A 20,685-nucleotide genomic window follows, 5' to 3' on the forward strand; every position below is an offset into this window, starting at 1 on the left:
TTATGTTTGGAGAGCTAATAATACAGCAGACAAAATGGTCCCTGGCTGAATACCCAATGTATTTCATTTGCAGGCAGTAGGGTGTCCTTGGCATTTCCTATTTTTGGTATGAGCTCCTCTTTACTTCAATGCATATACAGATGTCAGGGCAAAGAGTGAATTTGCAGAGTTGCATACACCGTTTCCTGCTGCGAGTTCCTTCAGTTCGTCCCCTTCTCACATCTCACTATTATTGTGCCATCTGTTTGTGTCACTTTTTACTAATAATGTCCCTCATCACAAGTTTGGTCTTGTTCTTTCATCCAAATAACAAACTAATTTGACCACTTTCCAAATGGTGTTTTTTTTCTCCTTGATCATCTGAAATGGGTGGGCTCTTATATTTTCTTCAGAGTATTCAGTAAATCAATTTAAATATCACTGTCCTCTATTTTGAATGAAATTTCCAATAATTATCAAAAAACATAAATTATGTAGAACGAGTTGATCAACAGAGAGCAGTGTTAAGTGTTTTCACTATCCTGTTAATGTTTGGCCTTGTGGTGGTGTGATTTCACTAACCCGCACTCCTACCTGGAAAAATCTTATATAAAAGACAGAGCAAAACGTCAGATACATTCTCAAGGCTTTAAACCTGTCCCCCTTAACTTTTTTCCTCACCCTTTATCCACCTCCCCCTCCTCTCTGAAGGTGCCAGCAGTGTCCCTGCCTTCTTTTCAGAGGACGACTCCCAGTCCAATGACTCCAGCGACTCTGACAGCAGCAGCAGTCAGAGCGACGATGTTGACCAGGAAACTTTCCTTTTGGACGAACCACTGGAAAGAACAACTAGCGCATCACATGCCAATAGTGCAGCCCAGGCTCCTCGCTCCATGCAGTGGGCTGTAAGAAACACCCCCAGCCAGAGGGCCACCGGAAGTGCCCCCTCCAGCTCCTCAACACCAGCTGGTCAGTAAAGCTTTGTCTTATTCTGCTCTTTTATTTTCAAATGTTAATGTTTGCTTTCCCAGATCAGTGTCAGAACTTTTTTTTTTGTGTCTTTTTCCACAGCAAGCTCCACGGGCCTGATATATATTGATCCTACCAACCTGCGTCGCTCCAGTGCGATTAGCTCCAGTGCCGCTGCGGCGGCGGCGGCGCTAGAGGCCAGCAACTCCAGCAGTTATCTGACATCTGCCAGCAGCCTGGCCCGGGCCTACAGCATTGTTATCAGGCAGATCTCTGACCTCATGAGTCTAATTCCCAAGTACAACCATCTAGTCTACTCACAGTACCCTGCTGCTGTAAAGCTCACCTACCAGGATGCAGTCAACCTGCAGGTAAGATGGAGTGTCATCAACGTAGACTGCACTCCACCTAGGCACCAAATTACTGGTGTAAAATATACAGTGTCTTTATTATTATTTATCACAAACAAACACACTTTTTAAAGTAGTGGCTGATTGGTGTATATCCATTGAATGATTTTAAAAGAGGTAATGTTTGTTGAAACAGAACTATGTTGAAGAGAAGCTGATTCCCACCTGGAACTGGATGGTGTCCATCATGGATTCCACTGAAGCTCAGTTGCGATATGGCTCAGCCCTATCATCTGCTGGAGACCCTGGTCACCCCAGTCACCCACTCCATGCCTCTCAGCACTCAGCTCGCAGGGAACGCATGACTGCTCGAGAAGAAGCCAGCCTCCGCACCCTGGAAGGACGCAGGTAAAAGAAATTGAAATCTTATAATTTTTTTTTCAGCTACTTAGTTTGATCATTGGCACAAGTTTAAGTATACAGTGTTAAGAAATCAGGAATAGCGTCTTTTAAAGCCAACTTTTTACAGTCTTAATCATTCCCATCATGTTTTTTGTTCGACATTTTAGCTTTATATTTTTGCGTTTGTAATTTGAGTGATATTAATTTTTTTTATGTATTTGTTTTTAAGGAGAGCAGCCACTCTGTTGACCGCTCGCCAAGGCATGATGTCGGCACGAGGCGATTTCCTGAACTACGCATTATCACTGATGCGCTCCCACAACGATGAGCATTCTGACGTGCTTCCTGTACTGGACGTGTGCTCACTGAAGCATGTGGCCTACGTCTTCCAGGCTCTAATCTACTGGATTAAGGCCATGAACCAGCAGACCACACTAGACACCCCACAGATCGATAGAAAGAGGTAAATGATGAAAATGAGGGCAAATGGTTTTCTTTGCTCTCAAAAACTCAGACTTTTCCAAAAGATCGATTCGAACCACAAAGAGACAATAATCTATAATCATTGTCAATCAACATTAACTGCCATTTCTTAACAATTATGATTTTAATTATGTGCATCTAAATTATTTAATTGCATATACAGAATTGCATACGTTGCCCCTGATCAAACCTCTTTTTTCTGTTTTGTAATTATTGCACTTCATCTACTGGCATGCTTGCAAGAATTATGGTTTCTATGTGGTTGAAAAAACATTGCTGAAAATATATATATATATATATATTTTTTTTTTTTTAATCTATCCTCACCTGTGGTTTAAACACTAACTGTTATCCATACTTTGTAGAAATCGAGAGATCTTGGAACTGGGTTTGGACAATGAAGATTCTGAACACGAGAATGATGACGACACAAATCAAAGTAAGCCTGATAATAATATGCAATGTATAATATTTAAAAATAATTGAGATTATAGAAGATGGTCAGATGCATATGAAAATGTAACAGGTTTGTTAGACTTAGACACAAGCAAAACAGTTTCCTAACCTTTATAATATTGACCAATATTTATAATGATTGCCTGTCTTTCCAATCTCAACATAATGTTGTTTTTTTTGTGCTTATAGTTGCTTTGTTTCTGCTTCACCTCAGGTTCAACTCTGCAGGACAAGGATGAGGACCCGGTAACAGCTGAAACGGGTCAGAACCACCCCTTCTTCCGTCGCTCTGACTCTATGACGTTTCTGGGCTGTATCCCACCCAACCCCTTCGATGTTCCCCTGGCTGAGGCCATTCCACTGGCAGATCAGCCCCACCTCCTGCAGGTCTGTACACTGCTCTGTTTCAATTCGGTACTGGGCCCACACCTTATTTTACTTATAACAGGATGTTTTGATAATAACGGAAAAAAATGTCAGACTCTGGAGAATGTCCGCACATTGGGTCTGGACTTTCTCCGGACTTTACCTTTCATATATGAAGAACGCAGCAGGAGATTCTCGTATCAGATGTTTTCAAACAATACAGAAATGTCTATCGTTCAAGCGAGGAGTACCACAGCACAGATATAACGTATCTGTTATATCTGTGCTGTGTGATATGTTTTCGTTTACAGAACATCGTCACTGGCGTTGGCCCGTATCACCAAAAGCTTTCTTGACATCTTCCTCAGTGTTTTCTACATATATGGCACCGCTTTTTCATCCTGAGATATTTGTACTCTTTTTGTTTAGTTTTGTTCAGTTTTGCATTCGTTGTGTGTTAGAAACATCATCAACACGCCCAGTCCCTTGCAATGAATCCTCCGGAGAGGATCTCGTGCTGTACTCTGAAATGCACACGTTGATATCGCGATGACGGGAGATTTTCGATATCGTGCAGTCCTACTCAGTGCACTTTCAAGCTCTTTCCCATGATTTTTTTAAATGGTTCCCAGTTTCTGGAAGTCAGTTGGCAGGATCAATATATCAGGCTGTGTTGAGCACTTTTTTACTTGTGGTGCTATCAGCACCTGAATTGACGGGCTCCACACCAACACTAGACACAGCGCACAGTCAGTAGATGCACTGACATAACTGAAAGAAAGATGTTATATAATCACTGACACCCTCTGTGCCATCAACCTTTCTTTACTTTCAACTTCACTTCTTCTTTTACAGCCTAATGCCAGGAAGGAGGATCTATTTGGTCGTCCCTCTCAGGGCTTGTATTCCTCCTCCTACATGGCAACCAAAGGCCTGGCTGAGGCAAGCATGGACAGGAACTGCCTGGAGGTAAACATGGGCTGCTCTCTACCCTCCCCCTCTCAGGTATACCACCCCTCTTCACTGGACAAACACTTTGGCAGCTTTGCTCTAATATTCACACACAACAAACTCCATTGAAATGTTTACGTTACTTTTAAAGATTCATTATTTCCTATTCATTATTTCCACAGCTTTTGGGAGGTGCTGGAAATAATAGATAACAACTAATAATGAAATGTTGGATAGTCTTTTTGCTTACATAGTCATTTAAGTGTGGGTACTGGAACACAGCCTGCGTTCTGTGTCCCATTTCCATTCTTTCATCATCACACTGTCATCAACTCAAAACACGCCTGTTCGCATTATTAAAGAGCTACTCTCAACCCCACTTAAACAGATCCTGCCCACTAAGATGTCGTACTCGGCCAATCTGAAAAATGTGATGAGTATGGAAACAGGCCAACGGAGCACAGAGACCCAGTCACTGGCTGAGCAGGAGCTGGAGGCTTCAAAACCTGGTCCTTCACCACATGATCTCGCTGCCCAGCTGAAGAGCAGCCTGCTCGCTGAGATTGGCCTCACTGAGAGTGACGGACCACCTCTCCCATCGTTCAGGTCAGCACCCAGTCTTTGCCATAGACTGAAGATGACCCAACCAAAAAGTTTTGTTTCTGGGTCTGTTTTTAAGAAAAAATATATAGAATTAAATTGATACTAAAGGTAATTTGTGAATTACCATATTAAACTAATTGTAACACAGTGCAGACAGACATCAACTTGTATATTCAGAATTAGGCAATAAATTAAATACTGTATTGTAGCCAAGCTCTCAAGATAGCCTAAACCCTTGTTTTCAATAAATGTATATAATTTCTTAACATTTTTATGTTTTAAAACAATTTTGACAGAATATTGTCTGTCCTCTATCTGTCCAGACCTCACTGTAGTTTCATGGGGATGATGATCTCACATGACATGCTACTAGGCCGCTGGCGTCTGTCATTGGAGCTCTTTGGTCGCGTCTTCATGGAAGATGTGGGAGCTGAGCCTGGATCTGTAAGTTTATTTTATTTTTTTTTATTTAAGTAAAAATAAAAACAGTTTGTTTACAATTCTTTCTGTGAACCCTTCTTTTCTACCATTATGTTTTTAATTTCCACCTCTCAATAAATTCATAAATGCTGAATTAAGCTTTATTAATAGGAGCAAACTATATTAGCTGTCTTAAACATTTTTCAGTTCAGTGCTGTCTCTTGTTTATTTTGTTAACTGTTGAATTTAGAATTTTTTTTGCTAATTTGGGCATGGTTATTTTTCCTCTTTGCTTTGTCATTGGTGTAACTGCCCTCACTAAGCAGCTTGTGTGAGCTTGTCAGCAGGGAGTGGTGATTTACAGTTTTGCATTGGTGCTAAGAAATGCTAAGAGGACTTCAGCCACACAATTGTGCTCTTTAACATTGGAAGGACTTATTTAAAATAGATTTTTCATACTTGATCTTTAATGATTATAATATGTCTTTACTGTTTCGTGATCTCAGATCCTCACAGAGCTCGGTGGCTTTGAAGTAAAGGAATCCAAGTTCCGTCGGGAGATGGAGAAGCTGAGGAACCTGCAGTCCCGTGACTTGGCCCTAGAGGTGGACCGGGATCGAGACCAGCTTATACAGCAGACCATGCGTCAGCTAAATACGCACTTTGGCAGGCGTTGCACAACCACACCCATGGCTGTACACCGGGTGAAGGTCACCTTCAAAGACGAGCCGGGCGAGGGCAGTGGTGTGGCACGCAGCTTCTACACGGCCATTGCCCTGGCTCTCCTCTCCAATGATAAATTGCCAAACCTGGACTGTGTTCAGAGTGTCAGCAAGGGCATGCAGGCCAGCAGTACGTGTCATCACGATTACAATTCAAGTATGACAATACGTGGAAACTATAATGTATTATGGAACTTGATTTCATTGTTGCATTCAATCATTGTTTTTTATGCTCTCAACACTTATGAGTAAAAAAGAGATTTATTTACATAATTAATCCAGCACTTGTAAGTTAACCTGCTCTGTTTGTTGTGGATTTGTGTAGATCTAATGCAGCGTTTGAGGAACAGAGACCGCGAAAGAGAGAGACGAAGTGGAGGGCTTCGAGCGGGTTCCCGCAGAGACCGAGACAGGTAAACTTCAGCTTAACGCGTTACCCTTTTATAATCATCCAAGAAAAGGTCTGTGCTTTGTGAAGTAAATTTGAGCGTTTGTCTTGTACAGAGACTCAAGGAGGCAGCTGTCCATTGACACAAGACCTTTCAGGCCCTCATCAGAGGGCAACCCCAGTGACGAGCCCGACCCTCTGCCTGCACACAGACAAGCTCTCGGGGAAAGGCTCTACCCACGCGTTCATGCAATGCAACCGGTAATAAAACATCTGCTTGTGTTAAAGCTCTTTTGTTACTAAAACTGTTTTTTTTTTTTTTTTTACATCGATTGGTCTAGGGCTGGGCGATAAAACGATAGCGATAATTATTGCGATATAACTTTTTTGCTCGATAGAAATTTAAGACATGTCAATACAACTCATCCATTTATATTTTGACAGACCACACGAACAACCAATGAGAATAGCACCGCGCCGAACAAACCATGTGGCTGAAATAGAGTTACAGCCACGTCAAGTAATGTGGTGCACAGAGTGTAGGAGCATCAGCACACATGCTAATGTTTGGGCTCCTGTATAGTGGTGGACGACTCGATGCAGTGACAAAACATATTGATAAATATTTTTTGCTACATTGATTATTTTAGCCGGATTCCACCTCTGAATAATTATAACCACTGCTGCCTCAGGTTCAGACAGACGCTCATTAACGGCCCGGTCGTCTTTTACCGTCTCGTAGTCTCCTGTCTGAGTCTGCTTCCTCCTCATTCCCCTCTGACCTGCGTTCACTTTACACTTTAACAATAAACACCATCACAGGTCAAGTTATAAGGATACAAACAGTACTGACGTTTACCTTGCGTTTGTTTGAGTCACTATATAGATTTTATGAGACACCTGTTTAAACCTGCTACACAACACAACTAGACGTGACGCGCACAGTGAGGACATCAGGGTTAAAGTGACCAGAATGATAGTCACGATCTGATACATCGATTAATAACTATTTTAGAATATAGGACTCGATGGTGAAAATCCCATGTGATTATCAGTTTGTGTGTGTGTAGAGGGTGAAGGCGCACACACACACGCCTCACACTCCTGCAGATAGAAGTTCCTCCTGCTGGTTACGACGTAACGTGGTGTTTTAACTTCACAGTTGGAGAAGAAGCGACGCCCTGTTTATCCAGGAACATAAATATGACTTCAGCAGGTTTCTATAAAGATCACTTCTAAGTGTTTGATGATTAGAAAACATCAGAGGAGCAGAGCCACTTGTAGAGAGTTCTGTACAGTGGCACTCATTTAAGAAAAGATTAAACTTTATCAATTCACACACCGGGGGAAATTCAGTTGTTACAGCAGCAGGCAGGTCAGAATGAGATAGACAAAAGAATTAAAAAAATTTAAAAAGACAATAGAATAAAAAATACAAAATAATTTTATTAAATAAAAGAAGTGCTGAGCATGTACATTATATGCACCTTTTTCACTGTAGTGGTTTGTATGAAAAGTATAAAGTGCACTGGCACAGGATGATTGCACGAGCAAGTAAAATCTGTTTTCTACATAAGAAAAAACATTATACATAAGAACATTGTACATAAACACAAATGTGCAAGAAAGTTATTTTCTGGTTATTTGATTTATATCGCGATATCGATTGATATGACAGAAATTATCGTGATAAGATTTTTTCGATATCGCCCAGCTCTATATTGGGCATATTTGCATGGTTCTTGCTTTACAAGTTTACAAACCTACTCAGAGGTTTGGGTTCTGTTTTGATTTTGTGAAGTTGCCTATACCGGACTTTGTGTGCTGTCTCCTCAGGCGTTTGCCAGTAAAATCACAGGCATGTTGTTGGAGCTGTCTCCTGCTCAGCTGCTGCTGCTGCTGGCCAGTGAGGATTCTCTCAGAGCCAGAGTTGAAGAGGCTATGGAGCTTCTCATTGCACATGGAAGGTGAACAAATAGATGTGAAATACAGTGGCCCCCATTAGTTATTTTTTCTGTAGGGAAAGCATGGATGGTGTACTGTAAACTGTATCAAAATGACATTTGTACAGAACTTTCATTCATTATGAAGATTATTACTTAAACAGTTAACAGAAATAATTGATGTTCCCAAACCACAGTTTGATCAAACTAACTTAATTCTCTTGTCATCCAAGGGAAAATGGTGCTGACAGTATTTTGGACCTGGGTCTCCTTGACACACCGGAGAAAACACAAGTAAACCCAATATCTCTGTCTAAATATTAATTCTGTTGATTCTCATCCAATTAAAATGGTTCGTTTGAGGATTGATTTGTTAATCCTGATTCCTGAATAACGATATATGGTTATTTATGCTTTAAATTAAGACATAATGAGTAGAGTTAAGCTCTGTTTGGCTGATAGTTGATCATGTGATTGCACTGAAGCCAGAGATGGATGTATCGGGTGCCCCCCCAGCATGCACTGTGGCAATAGATTCATTGACATGGGTCTCATTTTATTTGTGTTCCTGCACTCTAATCACTGTTAAATTACATATTGGCAGAGACTGGTTAGACCAAGAGTGATGCTGGTGCATGGTTGACGAGGTTATCCCACATTAAGATGCGAGTGTTCAGTGATGATCATAAGCCTGCTATAAAAACATTTCCTTAAAGCCTTTAAATGCATAAACATTTAAAATCAAAATTAAATCTTCCGGTAAATATTTAATATATTTAATTATTACAATTTGAATGTCAAATTAGATGCTATATTCTATCGTTTAACAGTCACAATGTCTTGGCAGAGTTTGTCTTTTTGCTCACAGCATTTTTATGTCCAGATTTTCATTTATTTTTATAACTAACTTTAGTTCATGATCAAGTTAACTTTCAATAATCCTCTACTAATGTGGGTTTGACTTTAATTACTACAGTTAACTTTTAAACCAGCTTTGAATAACCAAATAAATCTGGACTTGTGTCAAATGTAATTCTAATCTGGATAACTCACTTATGCACATATGACTTGTGGGCCCTGGCCTTAAGATATAGGTACAGTCAATACTATTGCACAACATAATGGCTGCCCTATTTCTTTTTGTGTGGATGTAGCAGCAGGAGAACCGTAAGCGTCATGGTTCAACCCGCAGTGTGGTGGACATGGAGCTGGACGACCCAGATGATGGAGACGATAATGCTCCTCTCTTCTACCAGCCTGGCAAACGAGGCTTCTACTCACCACGGCCTGGGAAGAACACAGAGGCCAGACTCAACTGCTTCCGAAACATCGGCAGGTAATGAACTGTGGTGGTGTCACATGCAAGAAGTTACACAAAATTAAGGGTATGTATATTTAAACTTGAGTTAAGGAGGAAACAAAAAGTTGAATATTTTGTTTTCTTTCAAGAATACTAGGGTTGTGTCTGCTGCAGAACGAGCTCTGCCCGATCACGTTGAACAGACATGTCATCAAAGTGCTGCTTGGGAGGAAGGTAAGAGAAGTTATTTCGAATTAAATAATTTTTTACAGTCGTTGGACGTCACTTTGAGATGTTGGTTCTTTTCAGAATGAGGTTTCTAATCCTACTTGTGTGTTACTGCAGGTGAACTGGCATGACTTTGCATTCTTTGACCCAGTCATGTATGAAAGCCTGCGGCAGCTGATCCGCCATTCACAAGCAGGTGAAGCAGATGCAGTATTTGCTGCCATGGACTTGGCCTTTGCCATTGACCTCTGCAAAGAGGAAGGAGCTGGACAGGTAACAGACTACACTGTCATTGTGTCAACAATATAGATTTTACTACAAACAGTCATGCTCAGTCTGTGTTTTTCAGGAAAAAAACATCACTGCTTGAGTTTGAGCTTCTAGGGGAAAAAAAGGGAAAATCTTAAAACTACCTTTATCTCAGTAATTTCTTTAACCTGTCTCTACAAATTGAGACGCTTTGGGGGAGAAATAATGCTATTCAGCCTGCAAATTACAGAGGACCCATAATGCTCCTGTAAAAAACCTCAATGTTATCTTATTGTTCGTCTTTTTTATTCACTCTATCCTCTTTTAAAGTAAATAAAGTCCTCATAAAAAATACAGGTATTGTTAATTTATGATAGAAATCAGCCAGTGTTATTGGCTTGGTTTTAAGTCATACTTATCTGCATCACAGAACATTGATAAGGTAAATACCTCTTAAGGTTAAGATCTTTGAATCAGAAAGCAAATTCTCTCAATACCACACTGGGAAGATTAATGGTAAATATGTGCTCTGAAATATGTTTATCATAAACAAACTGATAGTTGATGTTTCCCTCCTCTGGTTCAGGTCGAGCTTCTGTCTGGTGGGGTCAACATGCCAGTGACTCCCCTCAACGTGTATGAGTATGTGAGGAAGTATGCGGAGCACAGAATGCTTGTTGTGGCGGAGCAGCCTCTCCATGTGAGTAATACACCCCCAGACATGAACTCTACCTGGGTCTGCTTTTTGAACAGACAAATGTTTTGACAGTCACTAAAATGTGTCTTTATTCTAACTGTGTGTTCTGCCGTTTAGGCAATGAGGAAGGGTTTGCTGGATGTTCTTCCTAAGAACGCCCTGGAGGACCTGACGGCCGAGGACTTCAGGCTGCTGGTCAATGGCTGTGGGGAAGTCAACGTCCAGATGCTCATCAGCTTCACCTCCTTCAATGATGAATCTGGTATGGCTGCACATTCTGGATCCTTGCTCTGCTTGCATCCGTTGGAAGGTTTTTCTGTTTTCTGCGTTTTTAGGCTAATGACAGATTTACATATCTGATGCAAAGACTTGTTCTTCTTCCAACAGGGGAAAGTGCAGACAAACTACTGCAGTTCAAACGATGGTTTTGGTCCATAGTGGAGAAGATGAGCATGACTGAGAGGCAAGATCTGGTAAATGTGTTTTTCATTTTAAATATACTTGAAAAGAAAGACTTTTAAATTCACTGTTCAACATGGTCAGTTATCATGGAGGTGCATTACAGTGGGCATGGGCTTGTCAGAGCCAGTGTACTTTTTAAGTGACAAGTAATGCTTCAATTGAAGGACAGCCTAAGTAGCTTTTAGTGTACTATTACATTTTTAGACAGCAAGTGGTGACCCGTGGCACTATTAAAATCCAAAGAGCAAGAATGTATTAGTTATTTGTCAAAGCCTCACTCATTGAACGTTTTGTCCTTTTCATCCCGACACATGAGGAGCTGAACATTACAAATGTTTTTCTTGACTTGTTATTTTTCTCCTCCTCAGGTGTACTTCTGGACCTCCAGCCCGTCTCTCCCAGCCAGCGAGGAGGGCTTCCAGCCGATGCCCTCCATCACCATCCGGCCTCCAGATGACCAGCACCTCCCCACAGCCAACACTTGCATCTCACGTCTCTACGTGCCACTCTATTCTTCAAAACAGATACTCAAACAGAAACTCCTGCTAGCCATTAAGACCAAGAATTTTGGTTTTGTGTAGAGGTTCAACAGAAAAGAGTTTAAAAAAAGGAAAAAAAATGACGTTTACTGTTGTGTAATATTTACCTAGCTCCATTTTTGTAGATTTATTTTTTGTCTATACAATTTTATGAAATTCGACATACTGTCGTTATCTCCCCAGGCGGTAATATTTGTTTGTGTTGTGAACACAAACAGCTTGTTATTTTTATTTCAGTTTTTATTGCTTTTTTTCCTTTGTGTTAATGAAGAGAGGTATACAGTCCAGAACATTCCTGCATTGGCACTGTAAAATGTAAATCCCTCAGCTCTGCTCTATTGGCTTCAACCTTTGCTTCCCAGGAATTTGGTTTGACAGAAAGCTGTCTGCCGAAACCCAGCCAAAGATGACAGCAGTAGAAGTATTTAAAAGAAGAAAAGAAGACACACTGTGATTATAAGTTTTTTTCCTTCCCTAGAAAAGTACTATCACTGACAGTTCACTGCTGCCTTTGTGGAAAGTCATTTTTTTCTTGTACAGGGGGAGTAGGGAATTTCAAAATAAACTTGGATGCAAAAAAAGTTGTCCAGTCTTTATTTTAACTTTTTTTTACTTGCTGCTTTTATGTCCCGAGTGCTAGGGAAATACATTTAACAATCATTTGAAGGAGAAGGCTATATTTAACTCCTTGACACCATGTTTTCATTTGTTTTGAATTAATTTACAGAATATCTTGAGTCCACACAGCTTGATTAAATCTATTTTGCCCCTGTATACCTAAACAAGTCATTTCAGAATCATTAATAAATGGGGAAACAGAATTTGTGTATACTTAAGGAAAATGTATTACAAGTGCAGCACTGTTGTGTAAATCGTGGTGTATTAAACATGACGTTAATGGGTTAACACACAGAACCACACCAGTTAAAAAGGTGCACCAGATCCAATGCTCTTTCTATACGTTTATAGTTGTGGGGTAAAAAACGGCGTTCTTTGTATTTTTGAACTGAGGTTTTTTTTGGCCAATCAGGGTGGTAGAAATCGATGCCCCGCCCATCTAATTGGAGCTGTCACTCCCCATTTTTGTTGCTTTCAAAACCAATTGTGAAAAACGGATTGTGGAGAATTTGGCTACTTGTACTACACAAGGTAAATTAGGCCGTATGGCAAAAATATTGTATGGTGTCATTTATGTGGCTGGAGGCTCATTTGGAATGCTCAACTTATGGTAAATATGCAAGAATAACATATGGCAATAAATAGAAAAAAACGTAGTTGTGCCTTGAGCATAGTGTAACATTTTGACTCTGAAAACATATCGGAAATATGTTGTCGAAAGCAACACACTGGTTTATCCAGACAGTGTATTTGTCCAAAAGAATGTGTATTTGGACATTATTAACAGGGTGATACAACAGGCGTCTGCGATTTACAAGCTCGAGCGTACAATTTACAAACGGCCCTGAAGGCAGCATTTCTCTTCCAGTCAAAACGGGCCATATGAGGTGAACCTGTCACATTAGAGTCGCTGCTGCTCCGCTAACGGTGGGTCTTGTTCTAGGATGATATCACTTAGCCTGTTGGCTAGTTGGCTAATTTAGTTGGTTAACGCGGTCTTCACGGGATTTGAATATCTAGCGTCGGACAAGGCCGGGGTTAGTGGTGCGGGAGGGGATGAAATCACGGTTTCCCATCATGTGCAAGTCGTTCCGTTATTTTTAGCTAGCACCGCAGGCTAGCGCGGCCAATGGTGGCCAGCACAGCGTGACTAATCTGTCTGTTGTTTGAAAAGCGATGCAAATGGAGCAGTGGCAGGACGCGGCCTCTCGGCAGGTCGAGCTGCTGACACACCGTCTGAATGAACTGCTGTCCAGGGGCCTGGAGCTGCTGCGCACCGAGCTCGGCGTGGATCTGGGTTTGAAGCCCGACCTCATTCCGCCATGGGTGATCCTCTTAGCGGCGTGCACCGGGCTGGTGCTGATGGTCGCTCTGTGGGCCTCGGTCTGCCGGGGTCTCTTCAAGAAACGACCCGCTCACAGTCATGTGGACGACGGCATTGAGGTGACGCGCGATGTCAGTAAACCTGTGAAACCCGAGGACCCGAAGAAAAAGAAGAAGAAAGCAGAAAAGGCACGTAAACCGAGCCGGTCTACACCCTTCTCTAGCTCGCCAACCGTACGGCTAACGAGGCTAGCTGTCATGCTAACATCTCATTGACAACTGCAGCTAGCCTACATACTGTCACCCCAGGCTAGTGTCCAAGCCTGGCCACGCTAGCCTGTGGTGGCGTTACATACATTGACTGTAACCAAGCTGGAAATTGCAATGGCTCTCTTCATGCTATGTTCACATGTTCTTTCCAGAAAGCCCAGTCTAATGGGAGAGCTGTCTCTGAGCCACAGGAGGAGGAGGAGGAGGACATCGTGTCGGAGGAGAAGGTGCCACATCACCAGCCCCCGGCACCAGGAGTCAAGGCTGAGAAGGTTGCGGAGGTAATTTTCTGTCCCAAAGACACATGGCTGTGACCTGAACAGCTTAGTGTCCACTCACGGTGATGGATATGCCCTGGTTGGTCGTATACTACGCTGCTATTGCCTAGAACTCATATGATTCGTGTTCTTTATGGCATCCTGTGCAATAAAACGCGGTTCCACAGACAACGCCACGTTTTCTTACTGTCACTCTGCAGTGATGTTACCAGACCAGCTGCCAGTGTTGGGTTACTGTTTTTAACCTGCACATGCAGCAAAGTCCTGTATCATGACTCCTGGCCTAGAACAGTACAAGATGCAGCCTTTTCCTAGAAAGCCCCACACATATCACAGAATGACCCAAACTGTGCTCCGGAAGCTGCTGGAATGTCAGAATATGTAATAGAATAGACTAATGAATGATTCTTACAAAAGAGACCTGGAACAGATTTAGATTCAGTGTTGGATGTAGTTTCACTTATAAATAGATGTGGCTAGAGCATGCCGATTTTAGTGACTGTCCATGGTTGGAGCATGGTTCCACATGCCCAGTTGCAGTGAAGTCATGTGTGCTGTGTACTAGTGTGTCCACTGTAGCCTTTTTCCAGGGTTTCTGAGGGGTCTTCAAAAGTTTAATAAAAATTAAACAACCTCAATTTTAGAGCTTAAAAGTTCTTAAATACATACAAATATTACATACTAGGTCTTTAATACATTTAATGCTACATCCATTGCACTTAAAATTAGTTTGTTTTGGCAGCATGCATAGTTTGTAATGTCCCTTTCGTGTTGTAGTTCTTTCAACAATGCAGATATTTGCATGCAGTAATAAACCTACAAACAAGACCAATGTGGAACTGATAACTACAAACACCCTGGTCAGAAATGATCTCAGTACACTTGTCTTGCTGTGGGGAGGACTATTGCTGGAGCCTGTAATTTGAGAGATAATGTGGTGTTTCAAAGGCTTTTCGCTACTTCTCTGTATCTTCAATTATGGGTATGTATAATTAATTCAGGGTCTCGGATATTCCCTCAATCTGTCGTACTTGATTTAGGTCTTAAATTTCAATCATCACTATCTTAAAAAGGTCTTAAATTGAACTTGTTGAAATCTGCAGAAATCCTGCCTCTCCATTTAACTAAGCCCTGTCTCACTGCCCAAGTGCTTTTCACACATACATTAGCATTCATGTCGACTTAAAGACAATTTTATTTGTCCTCTTCCAGGTAAAGAAATCCAAGAAGAAGGCCAAACAGGCTGTGAGAGTGCCTGCAGATGGCAAAGAACCAGAAGAAGGTGAAATATTTTGAACCACATAATTAAGTTGATTTATTCAAAGTTATGTCTGGGTATATTATTAAGTCACCTTTTTCAGTTTTTGTACATCACAAAGGGATGGATCAGCTAAAGTTTGGACATATTTTCTAACAAATTTTAATGTTCTTTTGTATGTGGATTTCTTTATCCACAATTCTTAGACTGGTATAATGGGATCTATATCATATTTACTTCCTTGCAGTATGTTGCAACTCATCCACGCTGCATTCACACTGACATTTTAGGCACATGGGAGACCAAAGTCAGCAACAAGGAGAAGCGTGAAATGCGCAAGAAAGACAAAGGTTCTAGTGATGGCTCAGCCAGTCCTGGAGGAGGGGACACGCCTGTAAGCTATTCTCCAGAGCAGCCCAAGGCTCCTTCAGCCCCAGTTCCTGCAAACCAGAAGAAGAAAAAAGGTGACTTCATCATGGATATTTTTCGAGTTTTTACAATTGAGAAGAGGGAAGGAGTTTGTAATCATCTTGGTTTTTTTTTTACTTGTATACATGAACACAAAGCACTAAATCTCTGGACCATCTTGGATAAACAGCCTTAATTTGGCATCTAGAGAGAGATCTGTGGAGGCGGTTGTTGCATTTATGTGGTCTCTTGTTGACTATACAAACAGCCATTAAGGGAATTGAAGTGAGTCTCGAGTGACCTTTGCTTGAAGTGTGTGTCTGTGCGTGCATTTGCGCGCTCTCCTCAAAAACATTCTCAAATGGATGGCGCACATATTGACCTTCTTCATCTTTTATTGTCAGGAGAATCCACAAAAGTGAAGACAGAGAAGGTGGGGGCTGTTGTATCTCAAGGTAATAATCAGCTGAGAATGTTACAGCCATTTACATCATGGAACATTTAATCATAAGTTCAGATATTTCACCAAAAACACTGGTATTTGTACTCTGGCTGAGTGGTCATCTTTTGGTTTTAGTGAACAGCAGAGAGGTGGCAGCAGAGACTGCGGGTGTGACGGACATGGCAGTCAATGCTCCTGCCCACGTTCCTCAGAAGTCAGGCCCCTGGACCACCAATAGAGAACCAGTGTCACATTGGAGAGCCGAGATTGATGGTAAAAAATTGTCTAGTTACTACATAACTGCTGAATCAGAATTCTATCTATTGCCAAGTAGTTTTTTTGCAGGTAATTTGCTTTGGTGCTTTGGTTTATAACAAACTTATTAAGTAGAGGACTACGGGGAACGATAAAGCAACTGAAGAAGCAAGTACTGTAATACAAACTACACAACAAAGGTGTTAGTGTAATATTATAAACCTTTTATAGCACTTAATGAAGCAGTTGGTGCCTGATGACCTCTCTGTCAGCTGCACTGTGAGAAGTAGGAATGCGCTGGCAGATGGGACCCATCTACATTGAATTCAGTTTCCTTGTCATAGTTTTAAAACTGTGTTTCAGAGTCGTGGACTGTGATTGACAGGGGAATGCCTGCCACAGAGCTTAAATTGTCTTTTACTGGACTGGGAGTTGGTGCTGCTGGTAAGTATACAGTGAAGTGATGACGTGTCAAGTGGCTCTCAGCACTAGATGGCATCGTTTACCAAAGCATCACATGTGCCTGGCAGGTTGAGTCACTGTCTTGTGTCTCTTGTAGAGCCGCACGCTGTGAGCGACCTGCCCTGGCTCAGTCAGCCCAGAGTGGACGAAGGGTGGTCTGGCCTCAGTAAGGATATATATTTATTAGAACTCTTGTTTTAAATTTGTTTTTATATAACTTCTTAGTAAACTGTACACCTTTTTTTGTTTGTTTCTTTTTCTTTTCAGATGGTGGTTCAGTCGACCCCAGCTCTGACTGGAATGCCCCCTCTGAAGCCTGGGGAAACTTTGAAGAGCCCACTCCTGAGCCGGCTCCTGCTCAGGAGCAGTCCCTCCCTGAGCCTGTCAAGGTACATCTGCTGATCAGAGTCACTGTACATACGCCCAGGCTTGAGGCAAAACTAAACATTCTTCTGTTTACCTGGAGGCTTAAAGAGTAACAAGCCTGTAGTTGATGACTCCTCTGGGCTCAGGCCCTATGGCAGCTGTCTTGGTTCTTCTATGCTGCTTGGAATAGTGACTCAACAGAGTGAATACACACAGGAACTTTGTTGTTTTACTTTTTTTTAAGACTATTAAAGCCATGACTCTCCCTCAAAGTTAATTTATAGTTGCTGACTTCTCAGGACTATGTGGATGTGTAAAAAACGTTTTTAAAATTTTGGGGGAAAATAGAGGTAAATGCAGGTATTTTGCGATGCATCACTTCATCAGTGCTATATTTTAGATTGCCACCAGATGGTGATAAGTAAGCATTTTAAAATCTGAGACCATACGTAACTGAAGTTCTTTTATTCCATTTGTACATTTTTTTGTGAATCTGAATTGTTCAGCTTAAAATGCCATATGTTTGTTACTGTTTAACATTTTGAATCTGTTTCTTTCTCTCTGACTTGTATGTTATGTTTGTTTTCCTCAGGATGATGACGAGGATGAAAAGGACAAGGGAGAGGCCGCTTCTGATGGAGCAGCTAAAACTAAAAAGAAGAAGAAGAAGAAGAAGAAGGCTGGAGAAGAGGGAGGAGCAACTGACCAGGTAACCGCTAATGAGAAAACCCTTTTTCTGTTCTTTGTCCACGTGCTTGAAGGCTATCTACAACATCTTTCAGTCTTCGACGTGAATTTTATCTTGAGGTCACATGTTAACTCAGCTTGTGTCTTGTGAAGGGCGAGGAGCCAGAGAAGGAGGCAGCACCTGCAGCCTCAGTGAAGAAGCAGCCACCTCTTCAGGAGAATCCTGCTGCCATCCAGCCTGTCAAAGCAGCTGCTGCTGAGGTCAGTGGAGCTTACACTTGACACAAGAGCATGTGTATTCTAAACGTGTTCCTCTTCAAGATACACAAGTCTTTCTGCCCTATCATCTGAATATTGTAGTCTAATCATGGATACATACATTTTCAAATGCATTCATTACATTTTTTTTAAATAACTGCAATCATAAAAAGTGTGTTTTACTTTTCCTGTTAGGCAAGAGTGGAGCGACCAGTGAAGGACAAGATATCCCCAAAACCCCCTGTCACTCAAGTGCCACAGAAGCCCACTGATGGAGAGACCACTGCCAAGCAGAACAGCCTTCCTGCTCCAGCTCAACAGAGTAAGCACATTGGGCCTCATTCACCAATATCTTCTTAAGAAGTTTTCTAAGAAAACTCTACATAAGAATTGAAAAATTGTTCGCATCTGTGTTTTTATATTGATGAATGCCATGTCTTCGTAAGTTGAAAGCGCGTGCCAGTTTTTTCTAATTAGCATAGGTAAACGCCCGCCAATGCCTATAAAAGGGCATAAGACTGCAGTGCCATGTGCACATCATACAGTTTATGGTGCACAGACCGAACTCACATTTAAGAAGCCAGGAGTGATTGAACCATACAGGACCTGAACCGCACCGTGTGGTAATCTAAAGCTGTAAACTGTGCAAGGAAACCTCTAACTTGGTGCATTATTAAAGATACTAAGGTCGGCCTATTATAACAAATTGTTGGATGACATTTTGTTCCAGAAAGTATTTTGATAAATTATATTATTGTCATAATTTTGAAACCATTTCATACCACTGATATATTGATAATATTATAGCATAAGAATAATAACCCTTTCAAAGAGCAATTAACTTTGAATTCTAAAGAATATTCAGTGACATTTAGAGTTAAAAATATTAAAGTAAATAAATATCACATAAATAAAATAAACCACATGCAACGAAAACAATAAATAACTCTGGTGCTGTTAGCAACAATTGCTCTGAAGTCTAATATATTTATTATGTTATTAATCGATGGTGTCGGATCATGAATCCGGATCGTTCTGGTCACTTTAACACTGATGTCCTGGCTGTGCACGTCGCAACATGAGACGAGCGATCAGGTCCTATTAACTTATGATGAGTGTTGGTGTTTATTAGTTTAAGTGAGAGCAGGTCAACCTAGCCCTAGGTGTGACCCTCCTGATGTGAAACAATCTATCACATGTTTGTCTCACTAACCATCCTCTCCTTTTTTTGTTTCCACAGAAAAACCTGAGGAGAGCCAAGCATCCAAACCAGCAAAGAAGAAGAAGGCAAGGAGAGAGACATGAGATCGAGTCCACTTGGCAGACCTCTGTATGCAAAGAGCTTCATATCCTGTTTATGCAACATCATTTGTGACAAGGACTTTGAACTAGGGTCTTCAAGATGAGAACATACCTTGAACACATGTCTGGAAAATGAAAACCATTTTTATACACGTGGGGTGTCAGTCGGTGGATCATTGAAAACTGAACCTAGATGCAGTGCAATCTAATGTAATGCGGTGTTAATGATTTTAAGTACGCATTTGATACTGATTCTGTCTTCTAATTCTACTGAATCAAATAACAGATTGAAGGAGCTGTATTGTAATCATTAGACCTGGTGAAAATACTGATTGTGTGTAGAAAATTGACGTTGTCGGTGGCTAACGACTGGAGTGTCCTTTGTGGAGAATGAAAATGGTCAACTTGCATCAGGTCACTAAGTACTCGGGCCACCATGTTGATCTGGCCTTTGATTTTCAGTCTTTTATTTTTGCTCTGTAATTTGTGAGGCATGATGGTACAGTGAGCACCGATCGGTGAAAAGAGCACAGAGATCAAATGTATAACAGTTTTGGCTCAATAGGGTGTAAGACATAAATGAGACATGAGCATCATTAGGCACAGAAAAGGGAATCTTGTCTGCTCTGTATTTTTGCATTCTTGTATGTGACTACAACATTTCATTGACTTGGTCCATCTGGTTTGTCCCTTATCTGACATTGTACTGCAGTGTGTCAACAACTGTCTTTGCTGTTTTTACTATCTGACTGCTTTGTGGCTGGAGCCGTGCGTGAGCCTCTGATCGTAGATGTACCACAGTTTCACTGACCTCTTCACGATTTTCCACCTGTGGTTGATTTGGAAATCTTCAGAAACTTTTGTAAAACTTGTTTGTAATAAAAGAAAAGCTAAAGCCATATGTAAAAATACTAAATAAAGGCCAGTTTTCTATGGCAGGCTTCTTTGTGTTACATGGTTTGAGTCAGCAGCTTACAGAGGTCCTGAGTGGTGCAAGTGTGCATAAGATCAATCTCCTTGAGGTGCCCCATAGAAACCGTCCACTGTGTAACTCGTAACAACGTAATGTGACACATTAACAGCTAAATTGAGCCTCGGGCCTCCAGGCTATCCTTCAAAATGCATATACTCAGCATACAACAGCACAGTTTTATAGGAAATATTAAAAGAAAAGTGAGTTGATTTGACATGTGCTAAAAGTAAGTGAATACAGTGGGAGGTGTAAAATGTGATGGGTAACATCTCTGGATT

At 41.3% G+C, this 20,685-nt stretch overlaps 2 protein-coding genes across 15 annotated transcripts in view; both read left to right on the forward strand.

The window, feature by feature from the left end:
* ubr5 (ubiquitin protein ligase E3 component n-recognin 5) overlaps positions 1-12,088 on the forward strand; it is a 35,952-nt gene extending 23,864 nt beyond the window's left edge. For 2 of the 13 annotated variants that reach the window (XM_034610130.1, XM_034610131.1), the window contains exons 38-58: positions 691-948; positions 1,051-1,319; positions 1,495-1,706; positions 1,930-2,163; positions 2,549-2,622; positions 2,854-3,026; positions 3,861-4,010; positions 4,345-4,562; positions 4,883-5,003; positions 5,486-5,858; positions 6,027-6,114; positions 6,206-6,350; positions 7,926-8,056; positions 8,266-8,326; positions 9,187-9,368; positions 9,482-9,566; positions 9,678-9,833; positions 10,396-10,509; positions 10,624-10,768; positions 10,894-10,979; positions 11,337-11,912. In XM_034610130.1, coding sequence (XP_034466021.1) covers positions 691-948; positions 1,051-1,319; positions 1,495-1,706; positions 1,930-2,163; positions 2,549-2,622; positions 2,854-3,026; positions 3,861-4,010; positions 4,345-4,562; positions 4,883-5,003; positions 5,486-5,858; positions 6,027-6,114; positions 6,206-6,350; positions 7,926-8,056; positions 8,266-8,326; positions 9,187-9,368; positions 9,482-9,566; positions 9,678-9,833; positions 10,396-10,509; positions 10,624-10,768; positions 10,894-10,979; positions 11,337-11,549 — 3,488 coding nt within the window. In that variant the 3' untranslated portion in view covers positions 11,550-11,912. Of the gene's footprint in view, positions 1-73; positions 107-690; positions 949-1,050; positions 1,320-1,494; positions 1,707-1,929; positions 2,164-2,548; positions 2,623-2,853; positions 3,027-3,860; positions 4,011-4,344; positions 4,563-4,882; positions 5,004-5,485; positions 5,936-5,981; positions 6,115-6,205; positions 6,351-7,925; positions 8,057-8,265; positions 8,327-9,186; positions 9,369-9,481; positions 9,567-9,677; positions 9,834-10,395; positions 10,510-10,623; positions 10,769-10,893; positions 10,980-11,336 lie in introns of those variants that run through there. The other 11 variants (XM_034610126.1, XM_034610128.1, XM_034610129.1 and 8 more) reach the window with 11 other exon arrangements.
* Positions 12,089-13,004: 916 nt separating this feature from the next.
* LOC117776447 (protein LYRIC-like) lies at positions 13,005-19,741 on the forward strand. Of its 2 annotated transcripts, none has more exons than XM_034610368.1 (13): positions 13,005-13,637; positions 13,871-13,999; positions 15,209-15,278; positions 15,545-15,718; positions 16,067-16,117; positions 16,240-16,377; positions 16,723-16,803; positions 16,919-16,987; positions 17,089-17,210; positions 17,780-17,891; positions 18,026-18,135; positions 18,328-18,454; positions 19,373-19,741. In XM_034610368.1, exons 1-13 carry the CDS (start codon positions 13,302-13,304, stop codon positions 19,435-19,437), a joined length of 1,584 nt encoding a protein of 527 aa, XP_034466259.1. In that variant the 5' UTR covers positions 13,005-13,301; the 3' UTR covers positions 19,438-19,741. The 2 variants fall into 2 exon arrangements, with proteins under 2 accessions (XP_034466259.1, XP_034466258.1); XM_034610367.1 differs by having other exon boundaries at positions 13,006-13,637; positions 17,780-17,896; positions 18,028-18,135.
* The last annotated feature ends 944 nt before the right edge of the window (positions 19,742-20,685 follow it).

Source organism: Hippoglossus hippoglossus, chromosome 16 (genome assembly GCF_009819705.1).
Source record: "Hippoglossus hippoglossus isolate fHipHip1 chromosome 16, fHipHip1.pri, whole genome shotgun sequence".
Classification (NCBI taxonomy): domain Eukaryota; kingdom Metazoa; phylum Chordata; class Actinopteri; order Pleuronectiformes; family Pleuronectidae; genus Hippoglossus; species Hippoglossus hippoglossus.

Bases quoted from the DNA above. Each gene is read 5' to 3' on its own strand.
- LOC117776447 (XM_034610367.1), top strand. From the start codon at position 13,302: ATGCAAATGGAGCAGTGGCAGGACGCGGCCTCTCGGCAGGTCGAGCTG. The intron at 16,378-16,722 runs GTAAAAAATTGT...ACTGTGTTTCAG, and splicing joins TTGGAGAGCCGAGATTGATG to AGTCGTGGACTGTGATTGAC. The intron at 18,136-18,327 runs GTCAGTGGAGCT...TTTTCCTGTTAG, and splicing joins TCAAAGCAGCTGCTGCTGAG to GCAAGAGTGGAGCGACCAGT.